This window comes from Poromitra crassiceps (assembly GCF_964638095.1).
Source record: "Poromitra crassiceps genome assembly, chromosome: 12".
Classification (NCBI taxonomy): Eukaryota; Metazoa; Chordata; class Actinopteri; order Beryciformes; family Melamphaidae; genus Poromitra; species Poromitra crassiceps.
In genome coordinates this window covers 36,834,443-36,852,833 of record NC_139632.1, presented here as the reverse complement: position 1 = coordinate 36,852,833, position 18,391 = coordinate 36,834,443, and the positions used below count along the sequence as shown (strand labels likewise).

The 18,391-nt window shown below is 43.4% G+C and overlaps 1 protein-coding gene and 1 pseudogene across 2 annotated transcripts in view; both read right to left on the bottom strand.

The window, feature by feature from the left end:
- Positions 1 to 9,502: 9,502 nt before the first annotated feature.
- The window catches only part of szt2 (SZT2 subunit of KICSTOR complex), a gene marked incomplete at its 5' end in the record, with an annotated part of 122,785 nt that continues 113,896 nt past the window's right edge, over positions 9,503 to 18,391 (bottom strand). Inside the window, 3 exons of the mRNA XM_083647712.1 lie at positions 9,503 to 10,186; positions 12,906 to 12,974; positions 14,981 to 15,091. Of these exons, the coding sequence (XP_083503838.1) occupies positions 10,043 to 10,186; positions 12,906 to 12,974; positions 14,981 to 15,091 (324 nt within the window). The 3' untranslated portion in view covers positions 9,503 to 10,042. The remainder of the gene's footprint in view (positions 10,187 to 12,905; positions 12,975 to 14,980; positions 15,092 to 18,391) is intronic.
- On the bottom strand, positions 16,786 to 17,718 carry LOC310786426 (26S proteasome non-ATPase regulatory subunit 14 pseudogene; annotated as a pseudogene). The gene has a single exon. The product of its transcript is annotated as a 26S proteasome non-ATPase regulatory subunit 14 pseudogene (transcript).

The following is an 18,391-nucleotide window of genomic DNA, read 5'->3' as shown; positions in this document are numbered from 1 at the left end:
GTGTATATATATATATATATATTCCCTCTGCCTATCCTCCGATTTGGTCGGGTGTCCACACAGGCACAATTGCCTATGTTTGTGGGTGGGAAGCCGGATTAAGGGTATATGTGTCCTGGTCGCTGCACTAGTGCCTCATCTGGTCAGTTGGAGCACCTGTTGGGGGAGGGGGGTGGAACTGGGGGGAATAGCGTGGGAGGATCACACTGTAGGTAACATGGGGGCTTGAACCTGCAAACATTGTGTTGGTAGGCAGGGGATTTATTGCCTTACTAGTCCCTCAAGCCAGACTGTCTCTGTACTTCACACCCACAGAGCCTGGTCAAAGGAAGTTGGGGGAAAAAAGCCTGCTTCAGACTGGAGGAAGTTCAAACCGATGCAGGTGATTGGAGAAATACAGTACGAGCGGATAGGCGGGACATCCGCTCGTATTTCTCCAATCACCTGCTTGTAGGTGGGACATCTGGGACATCCCCCTTATCATTGCTCATTATTTTCCCCAGTTTCCCTTTCCACTTTAGCCAAGTTGACCCTCAGACGGGTAGGCGGAAGCATTTGAAAACTGCAGGAGCCAACGAGGCTGTTTTAAGAGACTACCGCTGCACTACCTGAATGCCCACTAATGAGCCTTTTTCACTTCCCACCCAATTCAAACATTTTTGTCTGTAAAATGCAGGAAGTAACACAGGTGCAAGACAAAACAGTAACGAGGGCCCCGGCACTGGATCACCAAATGGATTGGAAGTTGGAAACACTCATTAATGTTCCGCTTGCACCTGTGTTACTTCCTGCCTTTTAGACACAAAATGGGTGAATTGGGCGGGAAGTGAAAAAGGCTATCTTCTTTTAGCCAGGGTTAACAGCGAGTGAGGCAGGCTTCACTGCAGGTTTTGCGTGATGACATCACTCACTGATGACATCACAATTGCTCGAGTGACATCACTGATGATGTCATGGACATTATGACATCAGCAGTGACATCCCAATTGTTCGAGTGCTGATCACTGATGATGTCATAGACATTGATTGTGACATCATCAGTGACATCATTACTGACCAAAATCATCACAAATCTCACAATGTGGGACCAAAAACGTAACCAAAATCGCAGGCAGACAGACAGACAGACAGACAGACGCTACTTTGTCAATTTTATGTAAGATTACTTCATTCAACAGCCAATCAGAAACAATTCTCCAACAACAGACAGGTAGGTCTGTGGGTTTGTCTGTATGGTCAGTGCAGTCGTCTGTGTTCTGGTAGACCAGGGGTCAAAACCTGCTGTGCATGGGAGCTCTCCTTTGCAGTACAGTTTATTGAAGAACATTTATTTTAACATGTGACAGCCACCGGTGGAAAAAGCCCTGAGAAAACCTGTCTTAAGAAGTCTGGCCTGGTGGCACAGAGAGTTGGTTTGCTGCCTGGTAGTATTGAGGCTGCAGTCATGTTTGAGGTCATGAGTTTGAGCCTCGCACGGCACGTCCTAATATCCTGTGTTGTTCCTGGACCATCATTTTTTCCTAATATGGGCATGGATGACCACGCACTGAACTCACTTGATTGGTCGCCGCAACTGCTTCTTCTTGAAAACGTGGCACATGGCACAAGTTAGTCCTGAAGCCTTTCTGTAAGAAAGCCACAGCCTGAACTCAACGAGCAGCAAGTTAAAAAAAATGTGGTTAAGATTAGGGTTAGGATGTGAAAATAGAGCTGTTTAAGGTGTCAATGGTCTTGTGGCTTAATGGCTACCGGCCTTGCCTTCCAATCTGTGGACTGGGGTTTGATTCCTGGTCAAACCAAACACATTTTTATAAAACATTAGGGTTAGACATTAGGTTTAGGCAAGTAGAACACTTTGGTTTGGGTTATACTAGTAAAAAATGATGGTCCTGGAACTATACCATCACGGTGATATCAGGACATCCTTCGAGCCTCAGTCAGTTTTGAATGGCGACAGCCAGAGGAAAGAGTGAAAAGTCCTGAGAAAACGTTTCTTAAGAAGTCTGAACTGGTGGCGCAGACAGGTGGCATCCTGCCCTGCAGTATTGAGGCCTCGGTCACTCTTGAGGTCGTGGGTTCGAGCCTAGTAACTAGCTGTACTTCTACTTAAGTAAAAATAATGTGTGTACTTTTCCGATCTGTTTATCGATACCGTGTAAAATTTGTTCAAATGCATGTTGACAGATTACATGTGGTTAGAAACTTACAACCACTAGCAATCACAGTTATCTTGCCTGCTGCTCTAAAATAAACTTCTGGAATTGAGAATTGAGAAATACTGCATCAGTGGAAGTGCCTTTGTGGTTCACTGTCTATGTCAGCTGCCCCCCCTCCCACACACACACACCAGCTTTATGTTGATTGACAGCTGAAATGTAACATTTTAAAACCAGACAGGTCAAACTTTTTACAGCGGGATTTTTGCCAAACTCTGTTCTCTCTCTCTCTCATAGTCTCTCTCTATGTAGCTCACTCAAAGGACAGCCAGGCTACCTTCAGGTGAAACCAGGAAATTGTTATACTGTATTGTTGCTTTTAATCAATTTAGAAAGGTGATCTAGAGTCTAAATTGATGTTTGGAAGTCCAGAAATTAATCTCTTGCCATAACTGAGTCTACTTAACTATTTCTAAATTGACTAAAAGCTCAAATATACAGTAGCCTTTTCCAGATTTTGACCTATAGCCAGGCACTTCAAAGTCATACAGAGAGAAATACTGCATCAGTGGCAGTGCCTTTGTTGTTCACTGTCTATGTCAGCTGCCCCCCCCCCCCCCCACACACACACACCAGCTTTATGTTGATTGACAGCTGAAATTTAACATTTTAAAACCAGACAGGTCAAACTTTTTACAGCGGGATTTTTGCCAAACTCTGTTCTCTCTCTCTCTCATAGTCTCTCTCTATGTAGCTCACTCAAAGGACAGCCAGGCTACCTTCAGGTGAAACCAGGAAACTGTTATACTGTATTGTTGCTTTTAATCAATTTAGAAAGGTGATCTTGGAAGTCCAGAAATTAATCTCTTGCCATAACTGAGTCTTCTTGACTGAAAGTTAAAATATACAGTAGCCTTTTCCTGATTTTGACCTATAGCCAGGCACATCAAAAGTCATACAGAGAGAAATGCTGCAGTGGTAGTGCATTTGTGGTTCACTGTCTATGTCAGCTGCCTTCAAAGGGAGAGGTTGTAAGTTCTAATCTAGAATGTGCACAGACTGAACTTTCATCTGTTTTTAGGTAGCAAAGTTATTTGTATTTGAATAAAAGTGGAAATAGGCATAACAATCTTCTTTTAGTTTTTATTACACTTCTAATTAATTTGAGGATATTAAAGCCAACGACTAGGCATAAACAGCTGGTGACGTTAAGGGCGATCGGGAATAGAACCAATAGTCAACCTGTCAGGTAACAACACAGACACAGCGATTCAGCCTGCTGAGCGATGAGCTATTTGGAGTTTACCTTCTGAATTCTACACACTGTGTTCACACTGAAAACAACACAGAGCATAAAGAGCGAGATAGGTTGGAAATGAACGAGTGAGCAGCTGTTTACCTGACTGAGCTAGAGACTGACTAGACTCCTACATCAGCTTATGTCTATCAGTGTTCAAACTACTGATGATGATAAATTAAAAAAAAGGACATCACAGGTGCTGCCTGAGGCAGGGATTGAACAAACAACCTTTGAACATCACACAAGATCCACATGTTTATCTGAGTGAGCTAGCCCACTTCCTCTTGCAATGCTTTCATATTGTAGCTTTAAACCTTGATCTGTGACTGTTGAAGTAGGTCTGACAAGAAGGAGATAAGAGAGGAATATGAGTGTGTGTGATTTGAAAAAGAAAGTTGCGCTTCACAATTAGGAAGGTTCTTTACCGGACTTAAGAGCCTGAAAATCTTCAGTAAATATCCTGCAGTCTTCTTTTTTTGGGGGTCAGATTCGGACCCGAGCCTCCGTCGTACATGTATTTGCTACCAGTTGAGCCACCAGGACGCACAGTATCCTGCAGTCTTTGATATGTCACCGGGACCAGATCTTTCCAGGTACTAAATCGGCTGGGATCCAGTAGATCTGGATGCTGATTGATCTGTGTGAGGCCACCAAACAGGCTTCCTCAAGTCAGGGAGTGGTGTGTGTGTGTGTGTGTGTGTGTGTGTGTGTGTGTGTGTGTGTGTGTGTGCGTGTGCGTGTGTGTGTGTGTGTGTGTGTGTGTGTGTGTGTGGTGAACAGGCCATTGTTCAGAGGGCACAACGAGAAAAGCTCTGTTCCATCTGTGAGCTTCTGTCAGCTGTTTTTACTCTGATGGTTTTGGCTCCAGTTTGGATCTCACTATCAGTTTCTCATCTTGCTGCTGATTTCTCTGATCCATGTCCACTGCCAAGGGTATAAAGACCATGTGCTAAACTGAGGGACTGCTGGTTACACTGGCACACCCATCAAAGTCTGAGGACCCAGAGGGAGATGTTTCAAGGGTGTAGTTGATCTGCAGATGATTGAATGGAAAATGATGACAACAGTTTTATGATGGGCTTTTCATCACTTAACAAAAACCTTTTCTCTAGTGGCAAATAACTAAGAAGTTACCCTGGCCCAGCAGTCAAATCACCTGGCCTAATGGACGAGGTGTATGATTTTGGATCAGAAGACTGAGGGTTTTAGTCCCTTTGTGGTAAACGTTCTCAGCAATTCCAGAAGTTTCTTTTAGAGCTTCAGGCATTATAACTGTGATTGGTAGTAGTTGTCAGTTTGTGACATGGTTTTTCCACGAAAAAGGTGCACATAATGCGTAAAACGGTGGGAGCGCGAGACGAGAGCCAAACAAACAACGTTACATCATATTTGTCTGTCATGCATTAAAATTAAAGTAACTAGCCTGTTTTGAAAAATGTAAGGAGTAGAAAGTACAGATTTGTGTTAAATTGTAGGGAGTAACATAAAAAGTTGTCAGAAAAATAAATACTCTGTAAAGTACAGATACCTGAAAATCCAAGTACAGTAACAAAGTATTTGTACTTAGTTACTTCCCATCTCTGGGTTTAGGCATGAGGAGTGATGATTGGTTAGGTTAATATCAGGGTAGGAAGAAGTCCACAATGAAAATAAAACTTTTGATTGACTGTATTCATGGATATAGAGACAATAAAAGATCCAAAGGTTAGCATGTAAAAGTGTAAACACTTATTTCCAACATGGTCCATGATGTTTTATTGTGTTCTCTTGTGTTCTCAACCTCAATGATTTTTTAAATGTACTGTATGTATTCCTGCTGGGCAGTTGTATAGTATCTTTTGATCAATTATCAAATAAATTAAATCAATCAACCAATCAATTATTTCAATTGTGGACTTCTTCTTATCCTGATATTAACCTAACCAATCATCACTCCTCATGCCTAAACCTAACCAATCATCACTCATCATGCCTAAACACAACCAATCATCACTCATCATGCCTAAACCTAACCAATCACTCCTCATGCATAAACCTTTGCATGTGAAAGTTTCTGCCATTGCCTTGTGGTCACTTGTAGTATTATAGCTATATATTTTTTATATTCTTTGGCTAAATTAATTTAAAAACTACATTTATTTTGAATGACGGCTAATGTGCTGCGTGCCATATCTGGTTTTATTTGGGGGCGGGGGGGGGGGGGGGGACTTCATTATAAAGTAACTTTGAAGTCATGAACTAAGACTATTTTCTTATCGCCCCCACAGATTGGTCTAGCCTCCCCCAATCCCCCCCTTAGAAAAAATCCTGGAGCCGTGCCTGTTCCTTTCATTTTATTGCCCAGAATTGTAGTTTGTAGTCAGGGGGTTTCATAGGGGGGCCAGTGGGGCAGACATTGAAAAGTGGCCCACCTGGCTCTCATACGTCTCCATACTAACAAGCCCATGATGGGAGGACAGAACAAATCGGGACATTGTATTGATTTCTTTCTTCAGGCTGATGTTCTTACTGACAGGCCCAAACACTGATAGATGTCAACAGTTACTGCAGCAAGAAAAACTGGCATTTTGGGTCCGATGAGGGGAAACACAATTCTGTTACTAAGATCAGCTCTTTGTGTATTGTCTTATATTACATACTGGGGCACACTTTAGTGAAATCAGTGCATTATCAGGCATTATTAAGTGCATATCAGCGCACTGTGAGCAAATTATGATGATTGGATTTGGGTATTATTCCAATGAGTAAAACATGTCACAAATGCGTGAAGCTGAGGCAACTAAAAACCCTCTTCTTGGGATATGATGTGAACGCTGCAGAACACTGTCAGTCAGTAATGTAAAGAAAGATTCCTGTGAGCAATGTTCAAAAGTATCACATGGACCATCAAATGCTCAGCTCAGTGGCCTTGTGGTCTGAGTGTCCGCCCTGAGACTGGGAGGTCGTGAGTTCGATCCCCGGCCGAGTCATACCAAAGACTATAAAAATGGGACCCATTTGCCTCGCTGCTTGGCACTCAGCATCAAAGGGTTGGAATTGGGGGGTTAAATCACCATGTGATTCCCGAGCGCGGCGCACGCTGCCGCTCACCGCTCCCCCAGGGGATGGGTCAAATGCGGAGAACGAATTTCACACATTGTGGGACTTTACCTTTAAATGTGATGATTGTTCCATTAAGTTATTATTGTGTTTTAAACACCTTTAGGATTCAACTGTTTGGAGACTGCTGGCCCTGGGTATATAGACTGCTGGCCCTGGGTATATCTATACTGTTGGAGACTGCTGGCCCTGGGTATGTCTATACTGTTGGGGACTGCTGGCCCTGGGTATATAGACTGCTGGCCCTGGGTATAGCTATACTGTTGGAGACTGCTGGCCCTGGGTATATAGACTGCTGGCCCTGGGTATATAGACTGCTGGCCCTGGGTATAGCTATACTGTTGGAGACTGCTGGCCCTGCGCATATAGACTGCTGGCCCTGGGTATATAGACTGCTGGTCCTGGGTATGTCTATACTGTTGGAGACTGCTGGCCCTGGGTATATAGACTGCTGACCCTGGGTATGTCTATACTGTTGGAGACTGCTGGCCCTGGGTATGTCTATACTGTTGGAGAGTGCTGGCCCTGGGTATGTCTATACTGTTGGAGACTGCTGGCCCTGGGTATATAGACTGCTGGCCCTGGGTATAGCTATACTGTTGGAGACTGCTGGCCTTGGGTATGTCTATACTGTTGGAGACTGCTGGCCCTGGGTATATAGACTGCTGGCCCTGGGTATAGCTATACTGTTGGAGACTGCTGGCCTTGGGTATGTCTATACTGTTGGAGACTGCTGGCCCTGGGTATTGTCATGGAAAATTATTGATCAAGTGTGTATTGATTGATTAGTTATTAGCTATGGCAATTCCATGCTGTATTTAGTGAACTGTGTTCTTCATTCATTGCAGGAGATTGCTGTACAGAATAGTTTCTGTGAGAACATATGTCTTGTTTTGGGAAGTGTCTATGGGAATAGAGGTTCCTGTGGGAACCTGTGTCTTGTTGTGACTATAGACTGGATTTGTTATGTATTCTAGTGAACATCAGATTAACTATGGACGTCATGGAGAAGTACTGAGTTGGAGGGAGGTTGAATGAACGGATCCAGAAGAGGGCGGGCGATAGTTTCAGTATATGATGTGAAGTAAACAATAATGCGGGGCTCTTGCATTGTCAAATGTAGACAAGAGGAGACCTCCGTGCACGGAGAGATGATTGTGGAAATAAAGAAAACCTCCTATGAACATTTAAAACGGATATCTAATTATTGATGAATCGGCAGGGCATTGCAGTGGATATTTTTCCTCCACAGTATCTATTGGACAGCAGTGCTCCCTGCGAACCACAGATAAGTAAAGCTCTGCACTGAAGTACGTGACAAAACCTCTAAAGGACAACTGATTGATTATTCATTAAATTAAGCTAGAAATGATTGACACAAGACTAATTCTACTGAAACTCAACAGATTTGCATTAATACCATTGGTTTATTTAACATTCTACAAATTGTTCTCTATATACTGTATATACACATATACATAATGTAATTACAGACAGTGCAATATTGACATTAAAGTTTCCAAATGCCAAGGGGTAACTATGCTTAGTTTACGTTTTGCATGGTCGACATCCAGTGTTTAACATTTAAACAATATAATTTTTGACTTTATATGAGCACTGTTCTTATTTTACATCAACGAAGAACTTCAAAAGCGTATTTGGTTTCCTTCCAGTGAAAATGTGTAGAAAATAAGGCTGTTCAGCACGTCAATAATTAAGGTATTGCAATGGACATCAACCCTTCCTACTTAATGTTTGTTATAATAGTGATGTTATCTTTAAATCAGCTCCCTGTAAACTGAGGGTGAGCCACACTATTTCACAATATGCAACAAAAAGTCAAACGCATCACTACATATTCCTAAACACACTTTAGAAACTCTGTTTTTTTTCACTGATGACATGTGGCATCAACGTTAATATGCCCCATTTACTTAACGTTTTTGAAGGGGAGAGGCAATGCTACACAAGATTTACCTTGCGTTGGTTTAAGACTGGGGAAAAAAGTGATGGATAATTGGTTATAGCCGCTACTGAGTGACTCAGTGTCTCCAATTTTTGTTTGCGTTTCCCAAACCGACTCAGGCACTTTTCGTTGCGTATCCCCGGATATCTTCTTTGCAAAGCTGATGGAATAACGCAGTCTTCACACAAAGGGCAAAAACAAACTGAGAAAGGCACTTCAGGCGCTCCACATATGGCATCGGGGAGCGTGTTTGACACTTATGTAAATCCAACATAAAAGTCTTCCAACACTGCAGACATCTTAGCACTCTCTCGCAAAAACAACAACAACAACAACAACAACAAAAACAATGTGGCATGAGTTAGCTAGCAAAGACTAAGAAAAGGCACAATACCCAAGACAACTTACAGTAGACTTATTCAAGCTAGGGAGTATGACATTTGTGCAATTACATTTCACAATAGCCTGCATATTGTGGGTATTGGATCCAGTCAATCAAAACTGCTAATATATATAACTGTACATCTAAGGAGGATTTTCACTTTGACTGATGATGTTCCATCCTGGCAGTGGCTCTTCAACTGGCTTCGCATCAGAACCTAAATGCTTCCGTGTCCATGAGGTCTTGAGCAAATGTATTAGATAACATAGTACAGAGCTCAACAGTCATGTGACGTTTCTTGCCCCAGAAGTGAATTCCCCGTTCATTTTCTCTATAGACATTTCAAAAACAATCCTAATATAACGAGTTTTGAGGCTTGAAATAAGCCAACCAGTCTGCCAGAGAATCGTGAGTGACCATAAAACATTTCACTTTCAGCCAAAACAAAAAAATAAATGCAGGAAAAAAAGATTGAAGTTCAATTTTTTCTCCAGTTTTATTTTTTTGCTGAAAGTGAAATGTTTTATGGTCACTCACGATCCCCCTGAAGACTGGTAGGCTTGGTTCAAGCCTTAAAACTCGTTATATAAGGATTTCGGGACCTACTTCCTGGTCCCGACCCATCCGCTGGGCAGCGCTTGTGTAATACTAAAGGCTTCAGAAAGCTTGCCCAGACGAGCCCGCCGCTTCGGTCACTCGTTCTACAATCTCGCTACGACTCCCTCAAAGTGAGTGAGTCAGTCAGTCTTTGGCGCTGTGCGTTGAGTCAGTCAGTCAGTCTGTGGCGCTGCTGTGCGTCGGGTCTCACAGGGGAGAAAATTGCATAAATAACACCACTGTCCAGCACAAATGCTGTTGTTAAAGTCCAACTCTGTCACGGCAACGTAAACCGAAGCTGAGCCACATAGTCTGTCGCGTAAGCGAAAAACGCAACTGTTTAATTCAGTGTTGAAGGAGTCGTTTCAAGTAATGACATTTTCAGTCAGTGTGCTTTATCAGTGTTTCTTTCAGGGATGTCGTTTTTTCACGATTTCCGCTCGCCATTAATTCCTGCTGTCGCGTGTTTTCTTCTGTCTCATCTGTCCTCAGTGCGCAGGTCAGAGGTTAAGTCCAGCACTGACCCTTGCTGCTGGACTCTACTACAGCAGTCCTGTCCAAAGGTTGTAGCAAGCGGTGTTGATCACAGACTCCAGGTGGTGGTACATGGACACCAGCTGAGGCGGAGGGCTGTTGCTGGCGTGTGGCTGCGACGGCAACGGCTCCCGAAATACAACTTTTAGGCTCTGGGGGGAAGAAAGAAAACAAAGGGATTGTTTGGAGAAGATACGTTTGGAGATTTTTTTACCTATATCATTTGTCGCTTACATATCTGTAGTAAATATTGCCTCCAGAGTCAGCTGTTGGTTGCTGCTAACAATGAGTACAAATGGAGTTTGTCTTCTCCCAAACTCGACTGTTTTACAATCTGACCTGACGTCCAACACTCCACCAGTAACGCACCCCACAGCCGTCTGTGCTGTGGCAAAGACCAATTGTAGATTTCCTGATTAGTGAAAGACTCAAGTCAATATTCTCCATGGGTCCAGGTACTACAGATATGTAAGAGACAAATTATATATAGGTCCAAAATGATCCTTTAAAGCTTGTCATCAAAAGACTGCTGTTACACTACAGATCAATCTAAAGACTGCTGTTACACTACAGATCAATCTAAAGACTGCTGTTACACTACAGATCAATCTAAAGACTGTTGTTACACTACAGATCAATCTAAAGACTGCTGTTAAACTGCAGATCAATCTAAAGACTGCTGTTAAACTACAGATCAATATAAAGACTGCTGTTACACTACAGATCAATCTAAAGTCAGTCAGACTGCTGTTACACTACATCAATCTAAAGACTGCTGTTACACTACAGATCAATCTAAAGACTGCTGTTAAACTACAGATCAATCTAAAGACTGCTGTTAAACTACAGATCAATCTAAAGACTGCTGTTACACTACAGATCAATCTAAAGACTGCTGTTACACTACAGATCAATCTAAAGACTGCTGTTACACTACAGATCAATCTAAAGACTGCTGTTACACTACAGATCAATCTAAAGACTGCTGTTACACTACAGATCAATCTAAAGACTGCTGTTACACTACAGATCAATCTAAAGTCAGTCAGACTGCTGTTACACTACAGATCAATCTAAAGACTGCTGTTACACTACAGACCAATCTAAAGACTGCTGTTACACTACAGATCAATCTAAAGACTGCTGTTACACTACAGACCAATCTAAAGACTGCTGTTACACTACAGATCAATCTGAAGACCGCTGTTACACTACAGATCAATCTGACTGCTGTTACACTACAGATCAATCTAAAGTCAGTCAGACTGCTGTTACACTACTGATCAATCTAAAGTCAGTCCGACTGCTGTTACACTACAGATCAATCTAAAGTCAGTCCGACTGCTGTTACACTACAGACCAATCTAAAGACTGCTGTTACACTACAGATCAATCTAAAGACTGCTGTTACACTACAGATCAATCTAAAGATTGCTGTTACACTACAGACCAATCTAAAGACTGCTGTTACACTACAGATCAATCTAAAGACTGCTGTTACACTACAGATCAATCTAAAGTCATTCAGACTGCTGTTACCCTACAGATCAATCTAAAGTCATTCAGACTGCTGTTACACTACTGATCAATCTAAAGTCATTCAGATTGCTGTTACACTACAGACCAATCTAAAGACTGCTGTTACACTACAGATCAATCTAAAGACTGCTGTTACACTACAGATCAATCTAAAGACTGCTGTTACACTACAGATCATTCTAAAGTCATTCAGACTGCTGTTACACTACAGATCAATCTAAAGTCATTCAGACTGCTGTTACACTACTGATCAATCTAAAGTCATTCAGATTGCTGTTACACTACAGACCAATCTAAAGACTGCTGTTACACTACAGATCAATCTAAAGACTGCTGTTACACTACAGATCAATCTAAAGACTGCTGTTACACTACAGATCATTCTAAAGTCATTCAGACTGCTGTTACACTACAGATCAATCTAAAGACCGCTGTTACACTACAGATCATTCTAAAGTCATTCAGACTGCTGTTACACTACAGATCAATCTAAAGACTGCTGTTACACTACAGATCAATCTAAAGACTGCTGTTACAGTTCAGATCAATCTAAAGTCATTCAGACTGCTGTTACACTACAGATCAATCTAAAGTCATTCAGACTGCTGTTACACTACAGATCAATCTAAAGACTGCTGTTACACTACAGACCAATCTAAAGACTGCTGTTACACTACAGATCAATCTGAAGACCGCTGTTACACTACAGATCAATCTGACTGCTGTTACACTACAGATCAATCTAAAGTCAGTCAGACTGCTGTTACACTACAGATCAATCTAAAGTCATTCAGACTGCTGTTACACTACAGATCAATCTAAAGTCAGTCAGACTGCTGTTACACTACTGATCAATCTAAAGTCAGTCCGACTGCTGTTACACTACAGACCAATCTAAAGTCATTCAGACTGCTGTTACACTACAGATCAATCTAAAGTCATTCAGACTGCTGTTACACTACAGATCAATCTAAAGTCATTCAGACTGCTGTTACACTACAGATCAATCTAAAGACTGCTGTTACACTACAGATCAATCTAAAGACTGCTGTTACACTACAGATCAATCTAAAGACTGCTGTTACACTACAGATCAATCTAAAGACTGGTGTTACACTACAGATCAATCTAAAGACTGCTGTTACACCACAGATCAATCTAAAGACTGCTGTTACACTACAGATCAATCTAAAGACTGCTGTTACACTACAGATCAATCTAAAGACTGCTGTTACACTACAGATCAATCTAAAGACTGCTGTTACACTACAGATCAATCTAAAGACTGCTGTTACACCACAGATCAGTCTAAACCTGAACATAATAACTCACTGTTTTTCCAGCCTGGGTGTCAAGGAAGACCAGGACAAAGCAGTCAGTGAATTTCTGGTTGAGAACGGCCTGAAACAAAATGATATTGATGAGTGTTAACATGCACTTATAATGTCTACTTCCAGGGATGCAGCACTTTAGTGACTAATGTTGCATCAGTAAATACTAAGTATGTACTAAGACATGTTGATGTGCCTCTCCACCATACACCTCCGTGTTCATTTGAATTAAAGTAAGTCTGATTTTGACTAGAAAGAATGACTGCAGCCTTAGGAAATGTCTGAGTGAGAGGGGGAGATAGGAGGGAGAGGTCTGGGTGAGAGGGGGAGATAGGAGGGAGAGGTCTGAGTGAGAGGGGGAGATAGGAGGGAGAGGTCTGGGTGAGAGGGGGAGATAGGAGGGAGAGGTCTGGGTGAGAGGGGGAGATAGGAGGGAGAGGTCTGGGTGAGAGGGGGAGATAGGAGGGAGAGGTCTGGGTGAGAGGGGGAGATAGGAGGGAGATGTCTGGGTGAGAGGGGGAGATAGGAGGGAGATGTCTGGGTGAGAGGGGGAGATAGGAGGGAGAGGTCTGGGTGAGAGGGGGATAGGAGGGAGAGGTCTGAGTGAGAGGGGGAGATAGGAGGGAGAGGTCTGAGGGAGAGGGGGAGATAGGAGGGAGAGGTCTGGGTGAGAGGGGGAGATAGGAGGGAGAGGTCTGAGTGAGAGGGGGAGATAGGAGGGAGAGGTCTGGGTGAGAGGGGGAGATAGGAGGGAGATGTCTGGGTGAGATAGGAGGGAGAGGTCTGAGTGAGAGGGGGAGACAGGAGGGAGATGTCTGGGTGAGAGGGGGAGATAGGAGGGAGATGTCTGAGTGAGAGGGGGAGACAGGAGGGAGATGTCTGGGTGAGAGGGGGAGACAGGAGGGAGATGTCTGGGTGAGAGGGGGAGATAGGAGGGAGAGGTTTGAGTGAGAGGGGGAGACAGGAGGGAGATGTCTGAGTGAGAGGGGGAGACAGGAGGGAGATGTCTGGGTGAGAGGGGGAGATAGGAGGGAGAGGTTTGAGTGAGAGGGGGAGACAGGAGGGAGATGTCTGAGTGAGAGGGGGAGACAGGAGGGAGATGTCTGAGTGAGAGGGGGAGACAGGAGGGAGATGTCTGAGTGAGAGGGGGAGATAGGAGGGAGAGGTTTGAGTGAGAGGGGGAGATAGGAGGGAGAGGTCTGGGTGAGAGGGGGAGATAGGAGGGAGAGGTCTGGGTGAGAGGGGGAGATAGGAGGGAGAGGTCAGGCTGCAGTCATCGCTTTGGCAATCTGCAGAAATAACTTCTTTTGAGCTTCTCAATTACAAATTGAAGAGGGGCTAATCTCATGAAACTCTGAAGGAACCCCGCAATTATTCTCCTGAAGACACAAATAATCCCCCTATATAGTCGCTTTTTACATTTTAAACCCACCAAAAACCCACTTCAAACCACAGAGGTCTGGCACTTTTAAATAGACTATTTCAATAGAATGGAGTTTAAATTAAAAAATCGTTTTTCTCCCCGTTTTTTACATAACTGGGATGCCAGTGAAGTGCAACGCCTTAAGTTCATATGAACTTTAAAAAAATAAAGAAATAAAATAAATGAAAGCAGAGAAAACTTATAAGACTAACTTACGTTAAGATGCAACATGTTTTGGTTCACCAAAGAGAGTCAATGGTGTTTGAGCCCTGGCTTCAAAGCACATTTGTTCCATCAGGATTTGTATTGTGAAGTAAATTGAAACAGCCTCACCAGGTACTGAATATTCAAACAGCCTCACCAGGTACTGAATATTCAAACAGCCTCACCAGGTACTGAATATTCATATATATATATATATATATATATATATATATATATATATATATATATATATATATATATATATATATATACACACATACATGTATATATATATAGTCTCACCAGGTACTGAATATTCAAACAGCCTCACCAGGTACTGAATATTCATATATATATATATATATATATATATATATATATATATATATATATATATATATATATATATATATAGCCTCACCAGGTACTGAATATTCAAACAGCCTCACCAGGTACTGGATGCTGTTGTCGTCGAAGTGCCGGCAGCTCTGAGGGAAGCGGGTCAGCAGGACTTTGATCAGACTCTGGTACCAACTCGGACCCATCGTCAAGAAACAGTCCTACAGCAACACACAAGACTGGCATTACAACAACCCCTGAAGCTTAGATTCTACTGTACCTGCATATACGGTGAAACGGAAATGTCACCGCTGAATATGCTTCCTCCGATACATGTGCAGTCGCCAGCCGCTCCTTTTCACCTGACGGCGAGGGGTTTCACCGACAGGACATAGCGCATGGGAGGATCAGGTTATTCCCACCAGTTCCCCCCCCCCAGAAAGGGCGCCCCGACCGACCGGAGGAGGCACTAGTGCAGCGACCAGGAGGACACATACCCTTAATCTGGCTTCTCACCCGCAGACAGGGACAATTGTGCTTGTATGGATGCCCGGAGTTAACACGGGGGCTCGAACCTGCGACCCACGTGTTGGTAGGCAGGGAATCTATCGCTGCACTACCCGGACGTCCTAGATTTTAGATTCTATTGTACCTACCTGCATATACAGTGAGACTTAGAGATGTCACAGCTGAATGATACTGTATATAAATGTATGTCTAATGTTTAATTGTATGTTTAATTAGGTATATGCTATTTGCACCTGTACGTCAAATAGAGTTCACAGCACAAGAATTTCACACGTGATACTTGTACTACGGAGTGACAATAAAAATCTTGAATCTTGAATAAATTGTCAATTTTTCATGGTTGAATAGTTATGTCTGAGAGCAGCTTCCTGTTTACAATGAATAAGGCCTCTGGCAATATCCTGACAGTGATGCACACCTCCACGGCTGCATGAGCGCTTTGATCAGTTTATCGGTTTTATGCTTCATATCCATGCAGTCTGTACATGCTTTTTATTTACTTAACGCTTATTTACTTAACAAAATAATTCAAGAATTCACTTGAAACTTTGTAAAATTACATCAAAGCATTTAATCAATCCAATTGTTTAAGCAGAATATCAGATCAATTTATATTCTTGTTATTAAACCTGTCCGTTTATCTGACCTATTCTACCCAACGTTCCATCCAGCCGTTACTCTGCCTGTCATCTGTGCTGTCTGACCCACTGACGACACTTTTCATTGAGCATCGTTTTAGAGGATGATGTCACATTCCGACTCCAGTAGGAGTTGGGGCGGTGGGGGGTACATTTTTACAATGGCGTGGATGGCATCACAATGACATCACAATTGAGTCAATGATGTCACCACAAAACAGATTCATGCCAGACGCCTGTAAAGGATTTAGTCAGATTTTGAATCTTTGGATGTCATCAGAGATGTCACTCGAGCAATTGTGATGTCATCAGGGGCGTAATCAGTGATGTTATCAGTCATAGTCATTCGCAACTCACTGATGACATGACTCGAGCCATTGTACAGAAGCAGGAAAAAAATCACGACCATCAAAATTATAGTAATGTTCATCTCATCGAACGGTCAGGTCATTATGGTGTGATGTCAAACAAAACTGAAATTTTTCAAATAATACTCCACCACCCCTCATTCAATCAGTTTTCAAGTCAAACTTGTCGGTCGTCCTCAAACTAAACAGCAGAAATGTGTTCCAACGAAACAGCTCCACATCATCATGATATGATTCCAATGAAAGACAACAAACGACGTCACTGAGTCATCCTCCAGCCCCAACATAAAGCATAACAAATACAACATCAAAAGCAATATTAACAAATTCTCCAACTTCGGCAACTCGATCAACTCTGGCAACACAGCAACTTCGGGACCCTCACTGGAAAACGACAGTATCCAACATGGCAGCGAGGCACTGAACGATGTTGGATGTCATTAAAACGTCTACATGCTCCTCCAGGTGCCTCTTGGGATCCTGTTTTCCAACATTCTTGATGGCCAGCTGCTCTGGCGTCATGCTGTCCTCTTCCTCCACAGCCTTGTTGTAGCTCTTAGCCAGCTCCAGGATGCCCTTCATGATGCTCTCGTTGGCCTTGCAGTGCTCCCTGTAGTCCTGCAGGGTCAGGCCCTCCATCCAGCTGCTCTTATGCAAGTTCAGCAGCATCTTCTGCTCCAGCTGGTTCCTCCTGTAGTTGATGGTGATGGAGTAGTAATGTCTGTTGAGTCCGTGAATCAGAGCCTGGATGGAGGGCTTGTTCAGATGACCCAGGTTCGAGGTGGTCTGTCTTGCTTCATGGCCCAGCAGCATCATGTTGGCGTTGATCAGTCTGAAGGCGTCGATGACAACCTTTCCTTTGACGCTCTGGATCGGGTCGACCACCACCGCTACAGCTCGCTCTGACAGGGCCTCGAAGCTCTTCTGGGTGTTGATGTCCACGCCCGACAGCCAACAGCCAAAGCCAGGGTGACTGTGGTACCAGCCTACCACCATCTCAGGCCGGCCGGTCTGCTTCAGCATGTCCAACATCTTGGCCTGGAACACCGGGTCCACCGCCTCTACACTCACACCTGTTCCTGACTGGGGCATGGCGAACACGTCAGTCACTTGCACTGTGTAGTCGTCAACACATTCTCCCAGCATCAAGCCCATGACCTCCATTGGCACACCAGCACGCCCGTGCTTCAGCATCTTGAGAAGAGCCAGAGAGGAGATGTAGACCTGCTCTGCTGTGTCCACAGCAGGGGTGTCTGTAGGGGGCCCCTGACCCAGACCAGGGAGTCCAGCCCCAAGCCTCAGCAGCCGGTCCATATCGCTAACGTTATCTCTGTTGTCAAATCTTTCCGATCGTGTCGCAAGAACAGTCAGATTTCTTGAGCGCTATCGAGTGGTGACTGTCTCAAGTGCCAGCCACCTACTGGCTTCTTCCATTGTGACATCATCAGTGATGTCATAAATCAAATAGTGTCATCATCAGTGATGTCATAACACTTTCTTAACTTACCCATTGTAACATCATCAGTGATGTCATCATCCCTCTAAAAATGTAGGTAGTACAAAGTACTTGAGAAAATGTACTTTAGTTACTTTCCACCACTTGTTACATCATCAGTCATCATCAGTATATAAATGGGAGCTAGGGCTCTGTCTGCCTGTTTATCTGTCTCTCTGTCTGTCCCACTGTGACATCATCAGGGATGGCATAAATCCCAGTGATGTCATAAATCCCACTGATGACATCATCAGTGATGTCATAAATCAGACATCATCAGTGATGCTGGTCTCATTCATTCATCACTCTCTAACAGATGGCGAAGCTACATCATCATGAGTTACTGGTCTAACAGAACTGCCCAACTGCCTACCCTGATGGTCCTGCCTACTCCCTGGTCTGACGTGTGTCACTGTGATACGTGTGAAGGAGAAAGGAGGTGTGATGAGTTCCATAACTTATGGGAACAAGGCTGACTGTGTTTGAAGAGCA